This window comes from Carcharhinus amblyrhynchos, chromosome 12 (genome assembly GCF_965287045.1).
Source record: "Carcharhinus amblyrhynchos chromosome 12, sCarAmb.v2.hapA, whole genome shotgun sequence".
NCBI lineage: Eukaryota > Metazoa > Chordata > Chondrichthyes > Carcharhiniformes > Carcharhinidae > Carcharhinus > Carcharhinus amblyrhynchos.
The window spans coordinates 84,981,647-85,002,266 of NC_137335.1; the positions used below are offsets into that span (position 1 = coordinate 84,981,647).

Consider the following 20,620-nt stretch of genomic DNA (forward strand, 5'->3'; position numbering starts at 1 on the left):
CAGGGCTATTCCCATAACCCCACACATTTATGGTGCTAATCCTCCTGACACTAGGGGCAATTCAGCACACCCAATCCAGCGAACCCACATATTTCTGAACTGTGGGAAGAAACCAGAGCACCCAGAGGAAACTCACACAGACACGGGGAGAATGTACAAACTTCGCACAGACAGTAACCTGAGGCTGGATACGAAACTGGGCCCCTGGTGCTGTAAGATAGCAGTGCTGACCATTGCGTCACTGTACTAGCCCAGATCTAGACCATTCATTCAGGAGTAAAGCCAGAAAATGCTTTTTCACATAAATTATATTGGAAATGTGAAACTATCTCCCCAAAAAGCTATGGAAATTAAAGGGGTAGGTGGGGAAATCAACTGAAAATTTCAAAACTTGAGATCAGATGTTTTGTTATGTAAGAGTATTAATTAAGAGTTACTGAACGTGGGTACATAAGAACATAAGAACTAGGAGCAGGAGTAGGCCATCTGGCCCCTTGCGTCTGCTCCACCATTCAATAAGATCATGGTTGATCTCTTTGTGAACTCAGCTCCACTTACCCACCCACTCACCATAACCCTTAATTCCTCTACTGTTCAAAAATTATCTATCCTTGCCTTAAAAACATTCAATGAGGTAGCCTCAACTGCTTCACTGGGCAGAGAATTCCATAGATTCACAACCCTTTGTGTGAAGAAATTCTTCCTCAACTCAGTCCTAGTTGGATTGGTAGGTGGATTGAGTTCAGCTACTGATCACTTATGGTCTAATTGAAAAGTGGAACAGACTTAAGGGGCTGAATGGCCTGTTCTGATTCCTGTGCTTCTAAAGGATCATCCGGGTGTGCAGGATTAAACAACCTACCTGTGAGGGTGTTGCCGCCTTTGTAAGGTAACCCTGCCACAGCAGCCAGCAAACTCTTCTTGTCCTTGTGCTCGTTTAGGTTCCACTCGGTCCTTGGGTCTCCACTGTACTGGGCCAGACCTGAATATTCACACAAGACAGTGAGCTGTGTTTTTTTTTCCCCATTTGTGAAATGATGGAGAAAAGCAAACTGATGGATTGAAGCCTAACACTGGGAGAACTTACCAAACTGTACTCTTCTTGGACCAATATCGAAGACTTGAACCAGCTTGGTGATGAAGTTTCTGATCTGACGGAAATTAAGTCGTCCAATACTCCATGATCCATCCACAAGCAGCACAATATCAGCAGCTGCCTTGGTGGTACATTGCGTCCCTGTCACAGTTGGAAAACAGTTACCATGGAGAACAAATTTTTGACACAAACTTTGAGCCTATTTTAAAAATAAATAATTGTGTACATTAAGCAGCATGTTCTCTTTCAGTTATTTGAGAATGAGACATGTAATCACCAAAATATAAAAGATAATTTGCAGTAGAATGTGGCTAAGTAATAGTCACCTTTGTAACTGACATTAAATAATCTCTATAGAGTTTAAGAATGGAACTGGAATTAAAAGGGACAGTGGCTTCATGACAATAGGTTGACCAAACTTTTTTTTTGGTTTGAGAAGGGAGACGATCATCATATATAAGTGATACAATGGCATATTTAGTTGTAGTTAACATATTTGTATCACTTGGTTTTAAGAGGACTAGAAGTTAAATTTGAACAGCTATTTACTTGAATGAAGCCTCATCAGCAGTGGTAGATCATAGAATCATAGAATCCCTAAAGTGCAGGAGGAGGCCATTCGGCCCATTGAGTCTGCACTGAACACAATCACACTCAGACCCTAATCCTGTATCCCCTCATGCTTACCCTGCTAATCCCCAACACTAAGGTTAATTTAGCACGGCCAATCAACTTAACCCACACATCTTTGGACTGTGGAGGAAATCAGAGCATGCAGAGGAAAGCCATGCAGACACGGGGAGAATGTGCAAACTCTACACAGACAGGGACCCAAGTCTGGAATCGAACCCAGGTCCCTGGCTCTGTGAGGCAACAGTGCTAACCACTGTGTCACCGTGCCATTCCTTTATTTATATGGTAATCCTGGCAAATAGCTACAAGTAATATATCCCAATGCTAACACTTAATACTAATGCTTTTAGAATTAGAAATGTATGTAATGGAGAATTATTTATCTATTATTCAAATATGTCAAGCATATTGTAATGCAGTATGACCAAATAGACTGAGTATAAGTTAATTGTCAAAATCACCCAGTTTTATAGTCCCTGATTACAGCAACTTAACAATAAATAAGCTTGGATTACCATCTTCTTGTCAGTTCATTTTGGATAAGGGCCATTACTTTAGATAGAATAATGTTCCCTTAATGCTCCCCTGCTTAAATTTACCCAATGCTTTTGAAGATCCTTTGAATTCAATATCAAACATTCATTGTGTCCAATCCCAAACCAAATGCTGGAAGAACATCGAAATAAAAATACAGAAAATCAAACTCAATTCTAACAAATCAAACAACAGGTAGGTTAACACATATAAATGTTCATGGTTTCAGCACGAAAACACAATACAAATGAAAAACAGTATCCAAGTTTGTCAATCTCAATTACTTGCATAAATTAACTGAAGTATAAGACTTTAACTAGAGGCAGAAAGGTTCAATGCGTGGGGAGAAAATGCAAAAGATTGCATTGCACAAACACCAAAGACCACAATACGCAAAGAAGGTTTCAAAATAATGTTTATTTAAATGTGTAGAGTGCTTGCGATTAATTCAACAACATTTTCTCTTTTGCAGATTTCGTGACAATCCACGCAATTGCAGGCTACATAACAAGCAATGACTCCTGGTTTTTTCCCTGATATGTACTCAGCTTGGTAAATTCACTCCATGGCTTAATATGTTTCTTCCATGCTCATGTATGACTCCTGTTTTCAGTGGGCAAAATACGGTAAGTGGATACACTGTTAGCTACAAAATTAAAAAGGAGTGCGAGTGGGGAAGGTCCTCTTCTAAATGAACATCAAATATTAACATTTTAGGCACCACAAAGAGAGAAATAAGAATTAATTAGAGTTGCTGATCCATGTGCGATATATATACTGTGCATGATCATGACTGGAAAAAAAAGAACAAGTTTATATTTTGAAGCAAGAAAAGACATCTTACAATGTGTACAGAGAACTGGAAAATTGTTACACTGGGGTAAACTTTGTGACAGTATAAGATTAAACTTTCAAGTTTCCCATCTGAACATTTAGTACACTCATCTTACATGTCTCTGTGTACGTTATGTCAAACATTTAAAATAAATAGGTTAATGCCAGAGAAGAATATGCTCAGAGAAGATTCACTGCACCGAAGATTGGATGTTCTACCTTTCTGAGTGGAAACTCCATGGTCTACACTCAAATGAATCTATTACCCTTCAGTTACAAAGCCTTCATCAGCAAGCCCTTCAGATCCCTTTTATTAAAGAAAGGCTTCCAATAATAAAAGTAATACTTTAAGTGGTTTGCTTTCCTTTTAATTGGAATGTTTGCAATTGTGAAATTTCAGCGCAAGACAAACAGTTCCAGATCAATAGGAAGGAAACTAATGGAAAGTTTAAATGTTTAAATAGCTGATTTATTGACCACCTTCTCCTGCCCAAAATATACCTGCATTACTGTTGAAATAATTGTGCTGTGAATGTTCACTCAGTCTACTGTTGTGAGTGTGTGTTTAGGTTGTTGGCTCCTGTCAATATTCAGCTGGTTTTTTGATACATGGTGTGGTACAATGACACTTTTTAATCTGTTGTTATAAGTTGTAGTTTAGAACTGCAATGGGAAATAATTTTGGTGTACAATGTCACATAATGAGGGGGATTTTACAGCCTCGCTCATCCTGAAACCGTAAAATGCCGGTCAGTGGACCTTTCCATGGTCCGTCCCTCGCCTGCTCCAATTTCTGTGATGGTAAATTCCAGCAAGTGTTACACCTATGAAATATGTGTAATCCTTTCTAAGAATATCATGGTCAGTGTGAGAAGGTGGAATATGATAACCTGATTTGATTTTGATACTTTGGGACAATTAATTTTTCAACTGTCCCATTGCTACTTTGGAGGTTTGAGGTCTCTGCGTGAATGCAGAATTAACTTTATTAAATGTAACATAACTTATTTTCTTCTTGACAAATGTCCTTGTGTGCCTGTTTAATATGCTTTTACAGTAATTCTTCCTGTGAACAGTGATTCACATCTGCCTTAACACAATGGAAAGAGGAGTTTCATATGAGTGTATTAAATGTTCATAAGAGATCATAATTTATACCTGTACCTGTGGGGACTCAATTCATACACACTGACAGTGTCCTGGTTTATTATCTTGTTGTAATTCAACTCCCTTATGCTGATGACCCTCAGAAATTCCCCACAGACAGTGGCATTTTCTGTTGCCATGTAAAGGTCTAGGTGGCCATGGCTGAGAGCGCTGGCATTTGGCCACTTCCCAGGCCATTGCCAATGACAACAGCCAGGCACCAGCAGGCAGCAAAGAATAATCCTGACAGAATTCTCCTTATCATTTCCCAGACAACATCTCAACTCCTGCTTATTATCCAATTATGAAAGGAATGGGACTTACTTGACCCTCTCCTTCCCTCAGCCCAGAGATCCTTCTCCATAGAAACATGAAGTGACTGGAAGCGGCAGCCATTTTTATTCCAACCAATGTTAATATCATAGTAACTTCATTGCAGTGTTGATGCAAGCCTTACTTATGACTAATAAATAAATAACTATAATAAATAAATTCCTCTTAGAAACCAAATAGCGCTGGGAGTTGAGCAGATTCTAATGTCTGCCAATTTGAGTCAGTTGACCGCAGAATGGGGTGGTAATTCAGGAGAGGAAGGAATTTTGATTAAGGTTTCCTGCTCCTGGCACATTAGGAAATAAACTGTTGGTTTATTAAAAAGTCCTTTCTGGGAACTCACTCCAACTCCTGCTGCTGACAAATTTTCCCTGACAGAGAATTGGAGTGTAACCATGCTAGCCTAGGGTTAAGACTGCAGTCAGGTCGCAATGATATCACTGGAGTCTGACTGCATATGTAAGGCAGCAAGGGATCCATGAGGATCAGGGTTCAGTGGAAGATCAGAGGGATAAGTCACCTGGTTGCATTTTTAACTGCAATCCCCTGCTCCCCCACCCATATTCCACTTGGAGTGTCGGTGGATGGGTGTCAAACCTCCCACCAAATTGACTAGCCTGGCAGAATAGCTGGTTGGGCAGTGATCAGTGAGACAAAGGTGCTGATTGCTTTCTGGAGCAATGGGATGAAAATTGAGGAATGTGTGGATATGGATCAACACTTCTATTTATTCACATCCTTTATTAGCTACAGGGGGCCTCAGGAGAGTGTGGAGCAGCTGCCACAATAACAAACTCTTGATCTAGAAAATGACCCATTTACAGAAAGTATTAAAAATATTTTACTGTCAAATTATTGGAAGTTTTAGAGGTGAGGTCAATTGCAAATTTAGAAGCTGATATTGAAAGCTTTTTTTGTTAAATATGGGTAATCAAGAGTTATAGAACCAATGGAGTTAAAATATAGATCAGCCAAGATATAATTTATTGGCAGATCAGGTTCCTGGCAAGGTGACCGTGTGGCACAGTGGGTAACGTCTCTCCCTCTGAGGGTTTAAGTCCCATCCAGAACTTAATAGCCACAAAAGGTACATTTAGAACATGGCTAAACAGGTCGATCATCAACCTGTATATCCTTCCAATATGCCAAGGTAAACAGTAAGAGTGGGAGAGACGGCTGGGTCTGCCTTACTTGTTGCCAGGTGGTGCCCTTCAAGCTATTGACCTATTCCAGGAAAAGCAAACAATGGAAAACAGGCATGAGCATGTGCTTTATCTGCTCCATGTATCTCTGGATGCAGGAAGTTAACTAAGTCAGGTTTAAGCATCTGATTAGCCTCCTTTATGTTCTTATTAGTCCCAATGCTTAATATGTCACTACTTTGGAGAGAAGCATTGTGTTAAATCACTGATCATTCTGCACAGTTGTTACCTGATTCCACCGTAGGCGTCTCTATTGGCTCATCGCTAAGGGTTGTCTTCTCTTCCCCGAAAAGTGGCAAACTTTCTCCACCTTCAAACATTCCAGAAACTGCCACTTTGTAGGTGGTACCAGCTCTGCAAATATGAAAACATAGCCAAGGTGTCAGCTTGACATCATAGTTGGCATAAAAAAAGTTTTTTTTAATTTATTTCACTGCAAAGCAACAACTCTGGTCGCTTGTTCATAACACCAGCAGAGAATGAGAAAAAGAAACTCATAATTAGGGAATCCTGCAATCTCAATCAGAGCATTACTCTTTGTAGCTAGAGTCAGTGTTTGCTTTCTCTCATCGCCTGAGACACCTTTTGGGGGCAGAAGTGAAGTTAAGTCAAGCAGAAATGGAAATTGCCCCAAGTCCCCCTCCTGCACTACCATTCCAGAGCTTGGGACTCAAGGGGCTGAAGACATGGCCACCAATAATGAAACGACAAAAGTGCAAGAGACCAGAATTGAAGAAACGCAGAGATCTTGGAGGATTGTGGGGCTGGAGGGATGAGGGGTTACTGAGATGGGGAGGGTGAGCCTATTTGACTACAATAAAGTTACATTCAAGGTGCTGCCAGAACAGGAACAAATTTAGGTCAGCGAGAACAGGGGTGATGAGCAAGAGAGTTTGATGCAACTCAGAAAACTGACAGCAGAGTTTGAGATGAGCTCACATTTATGGAGGGTGGGAAGGCAGCCAGTGGAATGTTGGCCAGTTGTGTCTGGAAGTGACTTTGTCATGCATGTGAGTGTCAGCAGCTGATGATCTGAGGCAAGGCGGAGATGGACGTCACTGCTGAATGGGAGACATACGCTCCTGACAATGGAACAGATCTGTGGTTGTGAGCCCAGCTCAAGGCCAAGTAGGAACAGACTAATAAAACAAGGAGTAAAAGCAGTTATTCTGCCAGAACCAGATGGTTCATATGGAAGACAGGCTTTTATGTGATACACGCAATGGGGTTCACATAGAACTACCATGTATGAAGCACACATTGAGAATAACATACAATATCCCACAGGCATTCTGTATCTGGTTCTCTTTAACAATGTCTTTGATTGACAAACTATTCCAAATCGCTGCAATCAAAAGTGCATTAAGTAAATGTTTAAATATGATAACTCCCTCATGAGCATCAAAATCCATTTCAGATTTTACCTTCCCACTCTATCAAGTAACAAGTAACATAGTTAAGTAAATAAATGGAACTCTGATATCTAATTGCACCGATGGGAGGTGACTCAATTCTAAGGCGATCTGAGGTAAAAAAATAAAGAATGAAGTAAAAATGAAGTGTAAAAACAGTTACATCATGGCTTAATGGAAAACAGATAAAGTAATCAACAGGCTTTTTCTTCAGAATATGCAGAGAGTAGCCACATCCCCGATTATCTGTGGGCCACAGTTTGAGTGGGGATAAGCTGTTGATTCAGCTGTCATGGCGCACCAGGCCCTTGAGCTCAGGTGGAGTGAAAAGCAAGGGTTGGCAGAAAGACAATCCGGTCGAGCAGACCATAATGAAAAGAAGATGTGAGCTGTAAAGAGAATAATGCACACCAGCCACAGCGTTTCCCAAACTGCCCTGCAATCATTCTTTCATCACAGTCACTCCTTCCAAGTTGGTGAGGATAATTTTTTTTTTCAATTTCAGTTCATAGCTGCTGTTTTATTATTAATAATAATAAGGGAAAATAAGTTGTGAAGTTTTCCAATCTCACCAGGGCATTTGCCCTTCTCTGAAGTCAGAGACAAAAGCTCAGTTACCAGGATCATACTTGCAAGAATGGTTTCCAGCACTGGAACCATGGAAAACCCAAAAACCCTCTCCTTGCCGAATCACATCTTCTCCTACTACCCTTTTCCAATCTTGGTGAACAACTGCCCTCAGCTCTTCATCCAGAATTCTCCATAAGAATAACATTTAATGGAGCAAATTCTGCACGTTTCAACTGTTTGCCTTCCAATCATACACATTTGGAAAAGTTTAATGGCCAAATTTAAAAAAAAATAAAAGATGGGTAAAAATGTAATGTTCTGCATGAGTAAACAGAAATCGCCAGAGATATCTGCCATTTCAGAAATTAGTCCTTACTTTTATAGGGGCAAATCAACAAATCATGTCTCAGCAGCCTTTTTTTGCTTGTCCTTTAACCACCAATTTCTAAAACTTGGCTCATCAAGATGGGACATAAATCCTACCATCAATGCATTAAGGGGGCAGGAACTTTTAGCCATTCCCGCTGGCGACATCTATCTGTCCCCATCAATAGTGGCCGCGCCCCCTCCCCCCCAGCGGGACCCCGGTGGCAGAAAATGCAAACAACAGGAAGCCCCGTTGACAACCACAGGACTGGAAGATCCCAGTGCTGGCCAATGACGGGCAACCTCTGCTTCTGCAAAACGTACTCTAGGGTTGTGGAAATTCCTGCCCTACAAATGGATAGATGTCAGAAAATCAACAGGCAGCAATAATTTCATGATGAATTCAAATGGTTGATCTGTAAAGTAATAGATAAATGGCAGTGGGTTACAGGCTGGAATTTAATCAAAGGGTTCAGGAAGTTTATTTATACCTAATAATGGAGAGCTGAAAATGAGAGCCACAGACTGCAGCACAGCTATTGACTAATTAGTGTAATTTCAGATTGTAGTAGTTCTAGTTTCAAATGTTGAGCTCCACAGATAATTTTTTCAGAGCATTTCCCCACTCATCCCCCAAAGCCTTGGCATACGAGCTTTGGAAATCTTGACAGTACGCAATTAAACCACTTTTCCATTTGAGTTATGAGAGGCGAGCAGGAAAATCCCTGGGGAAATCCAATTCTTGGTGAATTTAAAGTGGAAACTGAATTCCAATTCAGAATCTTGACGCAATTATTCCATATTTCTAATAGGTCCAGGGGTGAAATTATGGGCCTTAGCGGAGGGCCAAGGATGCTGGGAACCTTCAGTGGGGTCCAGCACCTGACACAGGCTAGTGCTGCAGTTTCCCAGCTTCTGAGGAATTGCCACATTGCCTGTAAAATATGGAATGGACTAGTGAGAATTTATAGAAACAAGTATCTGGTGCCCTTTGGCAATGAAAAAACACAATGTAACCATTCACACGAACTACAAAGACCATTTGTGTGAGCAAACTGCCTTCAATCCCACAACTGGAATAAACTACCAAAGGAAATAGCCACAGCTCCATCACTGGGATCTTCAGAATCCATCTTTAGACTATTCCCATTTTAAACAAAAATGATCAGAATTACCATCTTAGCAGCTCATGCCTGGTTCCATTAGCACTACCCATATATATGTTGGTGGAGTACAAATGACAGTACGAAAGGAGAAACAGAAATGCCACAGGTAGTACATTACATCCTTCCTCACATTTTTTTCGATACTTCAGCTCATTTAAATTTGGTGGAAGATCTTCAAATCCCTACCAAATATTCGTAATGCAACCAAAGAACGTCCACGCTACAAACAGTCTAAACCTATCCCAACCCAAATAGTCAAGAATCATACAATGCCTCCAACTGTACTAGAATAAAATCAAAGAAGGTAACACGTTATTAAATTCATTTGAAAGCCTTTACAGCTTCATTTTCTTTTTAAGGGTATCAATACTCTGGGCATTTAGTCCGAGTTGTGTTCCTGCAGAGTTACACAGAGAAAACCAGTGTTTCTCTTTGAAATCAATCCTGATTGTTTTCATCTACCTTCTGGTAGATAGCTGGAGTTTATCACTGGCAAATACTCCACAATGTCAGGGAAATCAAAGGTAGCAATCCCAAGGTCACAATCCAATCTCGCAACTAAAAATGTTTCCAGATCTGCTCCTTAGGCTCAAGATTTCACTAACACAATGATAGTAGTGCAAACTTGTTCCCTTGCTACTTTAAAAATAAAGAGCATTATCCAATTTTGTGTTTACCTTAGCTCTTCCAGTACCACAGTTGTATCATATGGTCCCAACACCATTTCCCCTAGTTGTTCTTCCCTTCCCCTTGGGTGGTAGATGACTTTGTATCCTTTGACCTCTCCTGGGGATGGATCCCATGTCACTCTGAAGCTAGTTCGTGCAGGTTCAGAAGTTTGTAAGTTTTGAGGAGGTTTGTATGGCGAGGCTGATGAAGAGGGTGGGAGAAAATCCAATGTTAATAACTGAACTTCATCTCAACCATCCATCAAAGCAACATTTCTCACTGAATATTGATATACGAAAATGAAAACAGCAACAGATCAATTCAACATCCTGGCCTGTCCTACTCAGCTATGAAACCTTGTGCAACATGGTGCAGACCCTCCCCCAAACATCTGACAGCTGGGAAGAAACAGGATCAGATAAAAACCAAGACCAATTTATTCTGGCAGATCTGAAGTGAGTGATTAGTATACTTACAGATGGTTAAGAAGAATTCAGTGTAGCACAATTTGACTGTGGGCAGTGACCTTTTAATGCACTTTAGCACAGAAACTGTTGTCAGTGGTTTTGTATGACAAATGCACAGTGCATTTAAGTTGATTCTGCTGTAATGTTTGAGGATATTTGGCAACCAATTTGTGCACAGCAATCTTTCACAAACAGCACTGTCATGATGGCTAGATAATCTGTTCTTTTGTGATAGCAACTAGAGATAAACATGGATGAAGATACTGGGGGGATGGTCCCTGCTCTTCTTCAAGTTGCGCTACAGGATCTTTTACATGCACCTGGGAGAACAAATGGGGTCTCAGTTTAATATCTCCTCTAACCATGCTGCACCTCCTCAGTGTCACTGAGGTTGTGTTCAAGTACTTGAACGATAGAATATTACTCTGGAATAACATGATGGATATATAATCCTCAGAAACAAAATAGTGTAAATATAAACTAGGAGACCTCAGCGATGCCTGCTCTTTGGGGTCATCTGATAAGAAACTTTTAAAATCTCACTGCATGTTATTCAGAACCACTGTCTCACCTGTAGATCCCTGTCCCACTCGTAATTTTCCTTCTCCTTTTCTGTACATAGGAATCACTGAGACGTTGTATAATGTATGGGGGTTAAGCCGTCTGAGGACAGTGCTGGTCAGATGAGCGGGAATCTTGGTGCCAATGCTCCTACCCCCCCCAGTGGCTGGCCTGTAGGAGAGTCTGTAGTTCAGCACGTTGCCTGGAGCAGGCAGCCACCTCACACGGAAGGAGCTGACTGTTTCGTCTGAAAAGATCAGGTTCTTGGTCTCTGGTGTAGCTGTTTAACAGCAGAAGAGAAAAATATTGTAGCTGTTATTTTGATAAATCATCTTCAAGTACTTTTGAAGTGTAATCGCTGCTGTAACGTGGAGAAAAGTGACAACCAAATTGCTGATTGCAAGCTCCCACAAACTGGAAAGAGTTAACTGGCCAGATAATCTCACTTAGTGCAGTTAGGCGATACATAAATATGAATTGGGACACTGAGAATATTACTGCACTTCACAATAGTGCTGCATGATCATTTGCTTGAGAGAGCACACAAGTTCAGTATAACATTACCAACTTTACCAGTCCAGAGGTGTGCGGGTTAGGTTGATTGGCCATGCTAAGAAATTGCCCCTTAGTACCCGGGGATATGTAGGTTAGAGGGATTAGTGGGGATAATATGTAGGGATATGGGGGGTAGGGCCTGAGTGGGATCGTGTTTGGTGCAAACTCGATGGGCCAAAGGGCCTCTTTCTGCACTGTAGGAGTCTATGATCTATGCACTTGTTGAGGCCGATTCTATCCAAATGCATAAGGTCAAGGCCTATTCTGTTTAATTTCAGTAGATTGCCTTCAGCTGTTCAGCAAGTTGATACAGTTAACTATTAACTGTCGAGGAACTGCACATGTCAGGAACGTTTCAAGGTGGATAACGAGTCAGTGTTGAGTTGGTTGATCTTAGCCAGCTGAGAGGCAATTCAGCCGAGGGAAACCTGGATTAAGGAAGGGAATATCAATGCAAGGACGTGCACTCCTGATTTCTAGTCAGCAATCCCCCTGGCAAGGAAGGCATTGTGACATGTGTGGGTAAAACTGCCCCTGGCTGTGATATCAGACGTCACTGCAAAATCACCAAATTTGGACCTGAAAGTTATTGGAGAAAAACCAGTGCCTGTTAGACAGGATATCAGAAACGAGGTCAACACTTCAGGACTGGAAAGGATGTCAGTGACAGAAAAGAAAACAGGATAATTTTTTCTCATTGCTTTCAAAATTTAAGACCCTGATGGTTTATTGCATAATGGGATTCGAGATTCTATCTTTAAAAATATTATTACACATCAATACAAAAACCATTGCAATTTGACCCGGTTTACACTCTTTATGCTATAAAATGGAAGGATTTTGGTCTTAATAAGGTTTACTGTACCATCAGTAGTTTCCTCTCCCTCAAGAGGAGCTCCTTCGCCACTGCCATATGATGCAAAGACCATGATTTTGTATTTGGTTTCTGGTTGCAGATTCTCCAATGTTGTTGCTCTGCTATACCCAGGGACCGATTTTTGTCCACTATCGTCGTCATAGAGAGATTTCCAGGTGATACGGTAGTTGTATACATTGCCTGGAGCTGCTGTCCAAGAAGCATCGATTGTGGTTGGCGTGACATTTTCTGTTACGAGGTCACGAGCTGAGCCAATTACTGGGAAATAAATAGATTGGTGAAAAGTGAGTTTCAGACCAATAATTTTTGGATTCGGTCACAATGCTACAAAATCAGCTGTGGCAATCTTTTCACTTGTTAATAGGAGATGGGAAGAAGCTGTTCACACAAGGATAACAACGAGAGGAGACAGATTTATGATGGTTTGTAGAAGAGTCAGGGGAGGTGAGAATTTCCTTTTTTACTCAGTGCATTGTTATGATCTGGAATGTTCTAGCTAAAAGAGTGATGAAAGCTGAAATGATCTTGCTCATACAAACTGCCTGTGAGTATTTGGTTGTGTTTTGACAGAATAATTATTTAGTCCAGAAGGGTTTTTTTTATTGTGTGAGAACTGAGGCATTTTTTTTCCCTGAAGGTAGCAGTTGGATCATGCTTATATCTGTGTGAGTAAAGGAGCAAGAAGAAAACATGGAACAGAAAAGAGTTTTGTGATCCAATAGTCTTGTTGCTTCCATATAGTTAATTCTATCATGGATTCTACCCAACTCGTTTAATCTCTGAGAAGAGCTTCTGCAGTCTTCCCTACTAACGCCAAGCAGCACTGAAAGATGCTGAGGCAATTTTATATACTACATTACTCATTCCTCTCTAGTTGCCTTCTTTGTCTGCATGATTTCAACATTCCCAATAGCTCAGGACCTTCCAATTTCTCCCATCCAAACGTAATTATCCTTAAATGTGCACTAATCAGTCCAAAGTTGTGCAGGTAGTTAGGTGCAGTGGCCATGCTAAATCACCCCTTGGTGTGCCAGGATGCATACATTAGAGGGATTTATTGGGTTACAGGGATAGGGCCTAGGTGGGATGGTTGTCAGTGCCGACTCGATAGGTCAAATAGCCTCCAACTGAACTGTAGGGATTCTATGATTCATCTGGCTCCTTCTTAATGATGTTTGACAAAAAAGAGTGTTTATGTTTGTGTATTGGGGGGCGGGGGGGTGTGCAGGGAGGTGAAATTTGGACTTGATGTCAGCTTCTTTTATGATACTCCTCATAAAGTGGCCATGGAGCAATATGAAACAGGCTAACAATTTCCACTCCTGTTATTAGAATATTGCCCAAAGTCCTGATCTACCCTGTGTACATCAATGTGAGCATCCACATGCGCAGGTTATCTGGCTCAGCTGGTCCCATTCCAGGGAATCAGGAGTATACTCTAGGCTGTTGCTCCTGTGTGATACTGAAGGAGTCTTAATTAAGGCATTGTCATTGCGGTAAGGATAGGAATGGTGGAATTGGCGTTCTCTTGGAAACGTCCCATCTAACTGGTCAACAGATTACATCATGCAAAGCAATAGGCGTGAACGGTTTTGGGAAATGATTCATAAAACTATTAAATCTTATAGCACTGAAAGAGGCCATTTTGTGTATTTAATGGTGCTTTGCTATATCAATCCAAAACTAAACTTGGAGCTCCATTACATTCTGCTTTGAATACTCATTCCATTTAAAATGGACTTGAACTCAACTAATCCCTGTGGGAAAGCATTCAGCTCAATAACAAAATCGCAGAAAAGCACCTTCCAGAAAAAATAGAAAGATACCTGCCCTGTACAATAAGATGTTTAGTCCCTTCCACCGTTATACTCACTGGGGCTTTTTGAAACAATCTATTTGGCAGTTCCCCCTTCCTGGACTGTTCTTATATCACCTAGTGCTGGTTGCTTTTTTCAGTTCGCCCGCCAAAGAAACACAATCTTATTTTTATTTATTATCACATTCCCCATTTCCCAAACCTCACCCCCAGTGGTTCATCTCTCCATGCGCCATGTATCTCTCCATTGTTTGCAAGCAGCGAACTGTGAATATATATGAGATATCTGTGCAGATGTTTTAGATAGTCTCAGTGGGCCCCAGATGTAGGAGCCAATTTAATATAACATCCAGATGGTAATCACCATATATTTTACACAGTGTGTGCCTGGCTGAAGTCCCACAATGCAACAGTCTCCCTGCAATTCTGAAGCGAGAGGTCTCACTATGTTATCTTTGACTATTAGACATCAGTAAGCTGCCTTTGAATCTGACTGAGTTCGGTGCAATGTTGCTCAATTATTTTCTTTATGCACAATTCATGTAAAATTTAAAAGCTATTTCCGTCAATGCCAATCCTCAGCTTGAGCCAATAAAAGAGAAGCAAGCAAAAAAATAGTTATGGAAGATAAGCTAATCATTTTTGAATAACATTCCAGGACTTCTTTCCAAATGGGTTTAGAGCCTGGCTTTTGGGATTTATTTGACAAAAACACAGAAATAATGGTTTTCTTTTATTTTTGCGTTGATCCAAATCTATTTGACCCCAGTTACTGAACAGAATGAATAGTTTATTTATTTGTGTTTAAACAGGATATCTCATTACAGCAAGAAGACCAAAAATAATTCATCAAACAAATTCTGTTTGAAGAGACTACTGGCATACCCCGAAGCTTCATAGAACACTGGTTATGCCTCAGGTATAAGAATGTGTCCTGGGCACTCACTTTTAGGAAGGATCTCCAGGCCTTGGAGAGGATGCAAAGGAGGTTTAGCATGGATGAGGGACTTCAATTATATTTAGAGATGAATTGGCTTGTTCCCTGGAATTGTGGAGATTGGGAGGTGACCTAATGAGTGACACGTTGGCACTGCTGCCTCACAGTGCCAGAGACTCGGGTTTGACTCCAGGCTTGGATCACTGTCTGTGTGCAGTCTGCACATTCTCCCCGTATCTGTGTGGGTTTCCTCCAGGTGCTCCAGCTTCCTCCCACAGTCCGAAGATGTGCTGGTTAGGTGAATTGGTCATGCTAAATTGCCCCTTACTGTCACGGGCACTAGCTAGGGTAAATGCATGGGGTTATGGGGATAGGGCCTGGGTGGGGTTGCGGTCAGTACAGACACATTGGGCTGAATGGCCTCCTCCTGAACTGTAGGATTCTAAGAATCCAACTGTGATCACTCAAGATACCATTCAGAACTGGTCCCCTTTGAGCAGAGAAGATTCAGGGAAGAATGAACAGAGATTCTAAAAAGTTCAAGTCGACTAAATAAGCAATAAACTTTCAACTAGTAAAATTGTTTGTAATCAGGGAATAGAGATTTTGGGTTGGATTTTCCACCACGATGCCCCATCCCCGCGCCCAATGTTTTCTCCAACACTGGAGGCGGCTTGCCATTGGTCACAGCTGTCATCTCCCACTATTGCTGGGGTACCCGCTGCTGGGGGCTGGAACCAGTTGGAAAGGTCAGAAAATCTTGCCCTTAAAATAATTGGCATCAAAACCAGCAGAGATGAGAACACACTGCCCAGAAGGGGCTCGATCTTTCAACGGGAAACTGGATAAATACTGGAAAAGGAAAAAAATTACAACAATTTAGGGAAAGACCAAAAGAGGGGGAAATAATTGAACAGGTCGAAGAAACTTAGCCATATTCTGAGTTGAGCGAACCAACAATTATTTTCCTGATGGTATTCCTATGGGATCATGGGGAATTATACCATTTGGTATCAGGGTGAACTATAGCAATGAGAACATCCAACACTTTAATCCCTGGTTTTATGTAGCTGGTCTCAGCCAGTGAAGTAGACACTGCTGGAACTGAGCAAAAGACGATTTGAAAAGTAATCAGCTTTCCAGCCAGGAAAGTTCACACTAGTTAAAAGGTGAAAACTCATCAGTGATGCTCCACCCATTGTCTATGACCCTCAAACACTGATTTTAACCTGACCTCCCCAGCCTTATCATGGCGTGGGGAGATTTGCAATCAGACACCCGGTGGTATCAAGAGAATATGAGATTGGGGAAGTGAGATAAACAAAGATTGATGCACAGGAGACAAAAGCTTTGATAGAATACTCCAAAAAACCTAGCAAAACCAAGACAGGGTCCCAACACCCAACTCCCAGCTGATACATGATCCCTCAGGGATGTGTTAACTTGCTCTCTTTACATCCTGCAACACATTGTTCAGTCATAAGAAGTGATTTTGAGAAAAGCCATCTGCTAGGAAGATTAGTCTGCACTTTCACAGAATTCGAGTACTTATGCTGAAATATTTTGTCTGCTGCGTTCACTAATGTTCCCGAGGCATTTTCCAGAGTTTTGATGGACTCTGCTGCAAAGCCTACTTAGTTTCCACACTTCAGGCGCATGCTATCAACTGACAAATCCTGGCCATGACAGTACACAGTAACTGCAAACCACATACCATTCTGACAAGACCAGAAGATATTTATTGTTTTAACTTCAGAGATTTATATACTCTATGGAAAAGTGGCAAATGCACAAGGATAACAGTTTTGTTTGTGCGGTTTGCATGAAAATTTAAATTTGCATTTTTTTTTCATAGAATCATAGAATCCCTACAGTGCAGAAAGAGCCCATTTGGCTTATCAAGTCTGCGCCAACTACTATCCCATCCAGGCCCTATCCCCATAACGCGTCTTATTTACCCTACTAACCTCCCTGACAGCAAGGGGCAATTTACCATGGCCAATTAACCCTAACCTGTACATCTTTGGAGTGTAGGAGAAAACCTGAGCACCTGGAGGAACCCCACGCAGACACGGGGAGAATGTGCAAACTCCACATAGGCAGTGACCCAAGGCCAGAATTGAACCCGGGTTCCTGGCGTTGTGAGGCAACAGTGCTAACTGTGCCACGGTGCCGGTCAGTGTTTCATTTGACCCCAACTTCCGTCTGACTGAGAAACCATGTGGCAGTGCAGAGGAACCATTAATGCATCCACACCATTAATAAATCCAGCGAACTGCATAGAATCTCACTTCCGCTCTCTTCAGCCAGTGTCAGAAATTTGATGGCCAAAATCTGACTACATTATTTGAAAGGGAAAACAATGGTCAGTTGTTGCCTAAAATGGTGTCGACTGTGACTCATTTGGAAGCACACTTGCTTTGGAGTGAGGCAGTACATTCCAGATCACTCTCTATGTAATAAACAAATCCTACTCATCTCCTCTTACACTAAATCTGTACATCTGGTCACTGACTCTCCTACTAGCGTAAACAGTTTCTCCTTATCTAAATTATTTAAACACTTCATAATTTTGAAATCTCCACCTAATTTTAAGGAGCCTGAATCTTGAGTGATTCGTGGTAGACTGATCACGGAAATACAGCCAAACGTATTCAACCTTTCCTGAGATAATTTAATCCTCAAAGCCAGGTTCCTTTGTGTTGAACTAGGTTGGTTCATTATCAGGTGACAGAGGGTGACAGTGACAGGGATTCAGGGAGAGGCAGACAGAAAGTGAATGAGAGAACAGGAAAGAGACAGAGAGAAAGAAACAAAAAGAATGATCTCATTGCCCAGAAATTAAAATGAAGAAATGCTTTTTATCCATTACTCTTGGGAATGTGTGTCACTGGTAAGGTCTGTTGCATTTTGTCCATCGGAAATTGACTTTGATTAGGTGATAGTGAGCCACTCCTTGAACTGCTGCAGTCCATGCAGTGTAGGTACACCTGGAGTGTTGTTAGGGAGGGAGTTCCAGGTTTTGATCCAGTGAAGGATATAATTCCAAGCCAGGATTATGTGTGGCTTGGAGAGAGCTTTTAGGTGGTTGCGTTCCGATGTGTCTGCTGCCTTTGCCCTTCTAGACGATGGCAGCCTGAGGTGCAGTTCTGTGTCACTGAAGGAGCCTTGCTGAGTTGCTGATAACTCAGATGATGACCTGTGATAGAATGGCAAATCTCTGGTTTTCCTCCCTAATCTTAAGTGTATGAAACCCATTTACTCATCTTAAAAATTACTGATGAAAAAGCTTCTAAATCTCAGTCCTGTACGCAACCAACTAAAGTGTTTTGTGCTATTAAGCCAGTTACAGTGTAATATTTTTAACTAGCTCAGCTTTTCTACTTTTCTTTCATTCTTTGTATCTCTTTCCATGCCAAACAACATTTCTGACCCAGAATGCAAACCAGAAGACCTGAACCTAGCTTCTCCCAAAGCCAAGCAAAAATTCCTTCAGCCCATCAAATCCACTCTACCCAGAGTTCAAGTCTATTATTCCCTCAAGAACATCCTTGCCATACCCTTTTGATTCCCTGCTTTGAATGAATATTATATTCCTTCGTCGACTTCCAGTGGAAAATGCCCCTATGGTCCTGAGAAGTGGCTCTGCAATGCTTAATCCTGTTTCTCTGCAGATATCAAGCAAGCTAAATTTAAAGCGACTGATCTTGATCATTTTTTCTACATCTTCCCTAGCCTATGGGGAAATAAACTTCTCTAATCCCTCACCCTGCTTGGGGTTTGTGAATATTTGTACCTGTAATTACCATTTATTCCCACCTCCACTATTCCTTCCAGTGGCAAGTATTTTAACTGTATGAGTGGACCCTGGAATGCCTCCATCACCAGGCACTCCCACCCCCACTACCATTAAAATTGAGAATTGCCTTTAAATTGGAACAACAGTATTAATGTCCCACCATAATGGGACAGCACGTTGTGAGTCCTTATTGAGATCTATAGGATTCCCTGGGGGCTTGACAGGGTAAGTACTGAGAGGTTGTTTCCCCTTGTGGGACAGGCTAGGACCAGAAAGCACAATCTCAGAATAAAGAATCGTCCATTTAAGACAGAGGTGAGGAGGACTTTCTTCTCTCAGAGGGAGTGAATCTGTGGAATTCTTTGCCACAGAGAGGTGTAGAGGCTGGGTCATTAAGTATGTTCAAGGCTGAGGTACAGAGATCAATAAGGGAATCAAGGGTTAAGGGATAAGGCGGGGAAGTGGAGTTGAGGATTATCAGATCAGTCTTGATCTCATTGAAAAATGGAGAAGACTCGGTGGGCTGAATGGCCTACTTCAGCTCCTACATCTTATGATTTTATATTTGGACAGCATGTTGCGAATCTCTACATTCCATACCATTTTGTTTTTAATCTTTTTTTTCAGTTTATTTTTGGTATATGAATGTTGAGACCAGTATTTCTCATCAATATCTAGTTACCATGAGCCAAGCAGCTTGTTAGTCATTTCAGAAAGCAGTGGAGAGTCAACTGCATCAGTGTGGGACTGGACTTACATGTTGTCTCGATCAGGAAAGGACTTTGGTGAACCAGTTGGGTCATTTTTACTTTTATTTTTTGGGTGGCACACTGCTTAGCACTGCTGCTTCACAACTCCAGGGACCTGGGTTCGATTCTCGGCTTGGGTCACTGTCTGTGTGGAGTTTGCACATTCTCCTTGTGTCTGCGTGGGTTTCCTCCAGAAGCTCTGGTTTCCTCCCACAGTCCAAAGATGTGCAGGTTAGGTTGATTGGCTGTGCTAAAATTGTTCCTTAGTTTCCTGAGATGAGTAGGTTAGAGGGATTAGCGGATAAATATGTAAGGATATGGGGGTAGGGAATGGGTGGGATTGTGGTTGGTGCAGACTCGATGGGCCAAATGGCCTCTTTCTGCACTGTAGGGTTTCTATGATTTCTATAATTTATAAATTCATCTTCTCAAAGTGCCATGGTGGGATCTGAAGTCAAAATTACTGGATTATTAGTTCAGGTCTAAAGAAGCTAATATAATCACTGCATGACTGTATCAGGTTGTAATTACAGCAGCAAAATGAAAATCAGGCCCATATATCATTCAAGGCCAAAACATTCAGCCACCCCTGTTATGAATTTGCAAGACAGTCTTTGAAGAAACCGCATCAATTGTTATATTCAACTTATCCAAATTTTATCGAATGCTTACAACAAAGTTGTTAAAATGGGGAATGATATCATGACCATTAGTCAAGAGGGAAAAATGTAAAACCCATTCCATTTTCCATGCTGGCCCTTGTTATTTAGTGATCTTTCCATAATTTGCAGAGTCCTGCCGAGACCCCAAGAGACAGTACGCTGGAGTCGCTGCAGCTCCTCATAGTTCTGGTTTCACCAGCTGCAATGAGAAGGATGACTCTCGATCCCGGTCTCTT

The 20,620-nt window shown here is 41.4% G+C and overlaps 1 protein-coding gene across 1 annotated transcript in view; it reads right to left on the reverse strand.

Moving 5' to 3' along the window:
• Nucleotides 1-20,620, reverse strand: part of col12a1a (collagen, type XII, alpha 1a) — a 257,960-nt gene that overhangs the window by 171,781 nt on the left and 65,559 nt on the right. Inside the window, exons 13-18 of the mRNA XM_080200857.1 lie at nucleotides 12,410-12,679; nucleotides 11,000-11,269; nucleotides 9,970-10,162; nucleotides 6,008-6,132; nucleotides 1,088-1,237; nucleotides 863-982 (exon numbers count right to left, since the gene is read on the reverse strand). Of these exons, the coding sequence (XP_080056983.1) occupies nucleotides 863-982; nucleotides 1,088-1,237; nucleotides 6,008-6,132; nucleotides 9,970-10,162; nucleotides 11,000-11,269; nucleotides 12,410-12,679 (1,128 nt within the window). The remainder of the gene's footprint in view (nucleotides 1-862; nucleotides 983-1,087; nucleotides 1,238-6,007; nucleotides 6,133-9,969; nucleotides 10,163-10,999; nucleotides 11,270-12,409; nucleotides 12,680-20,620) is intronic.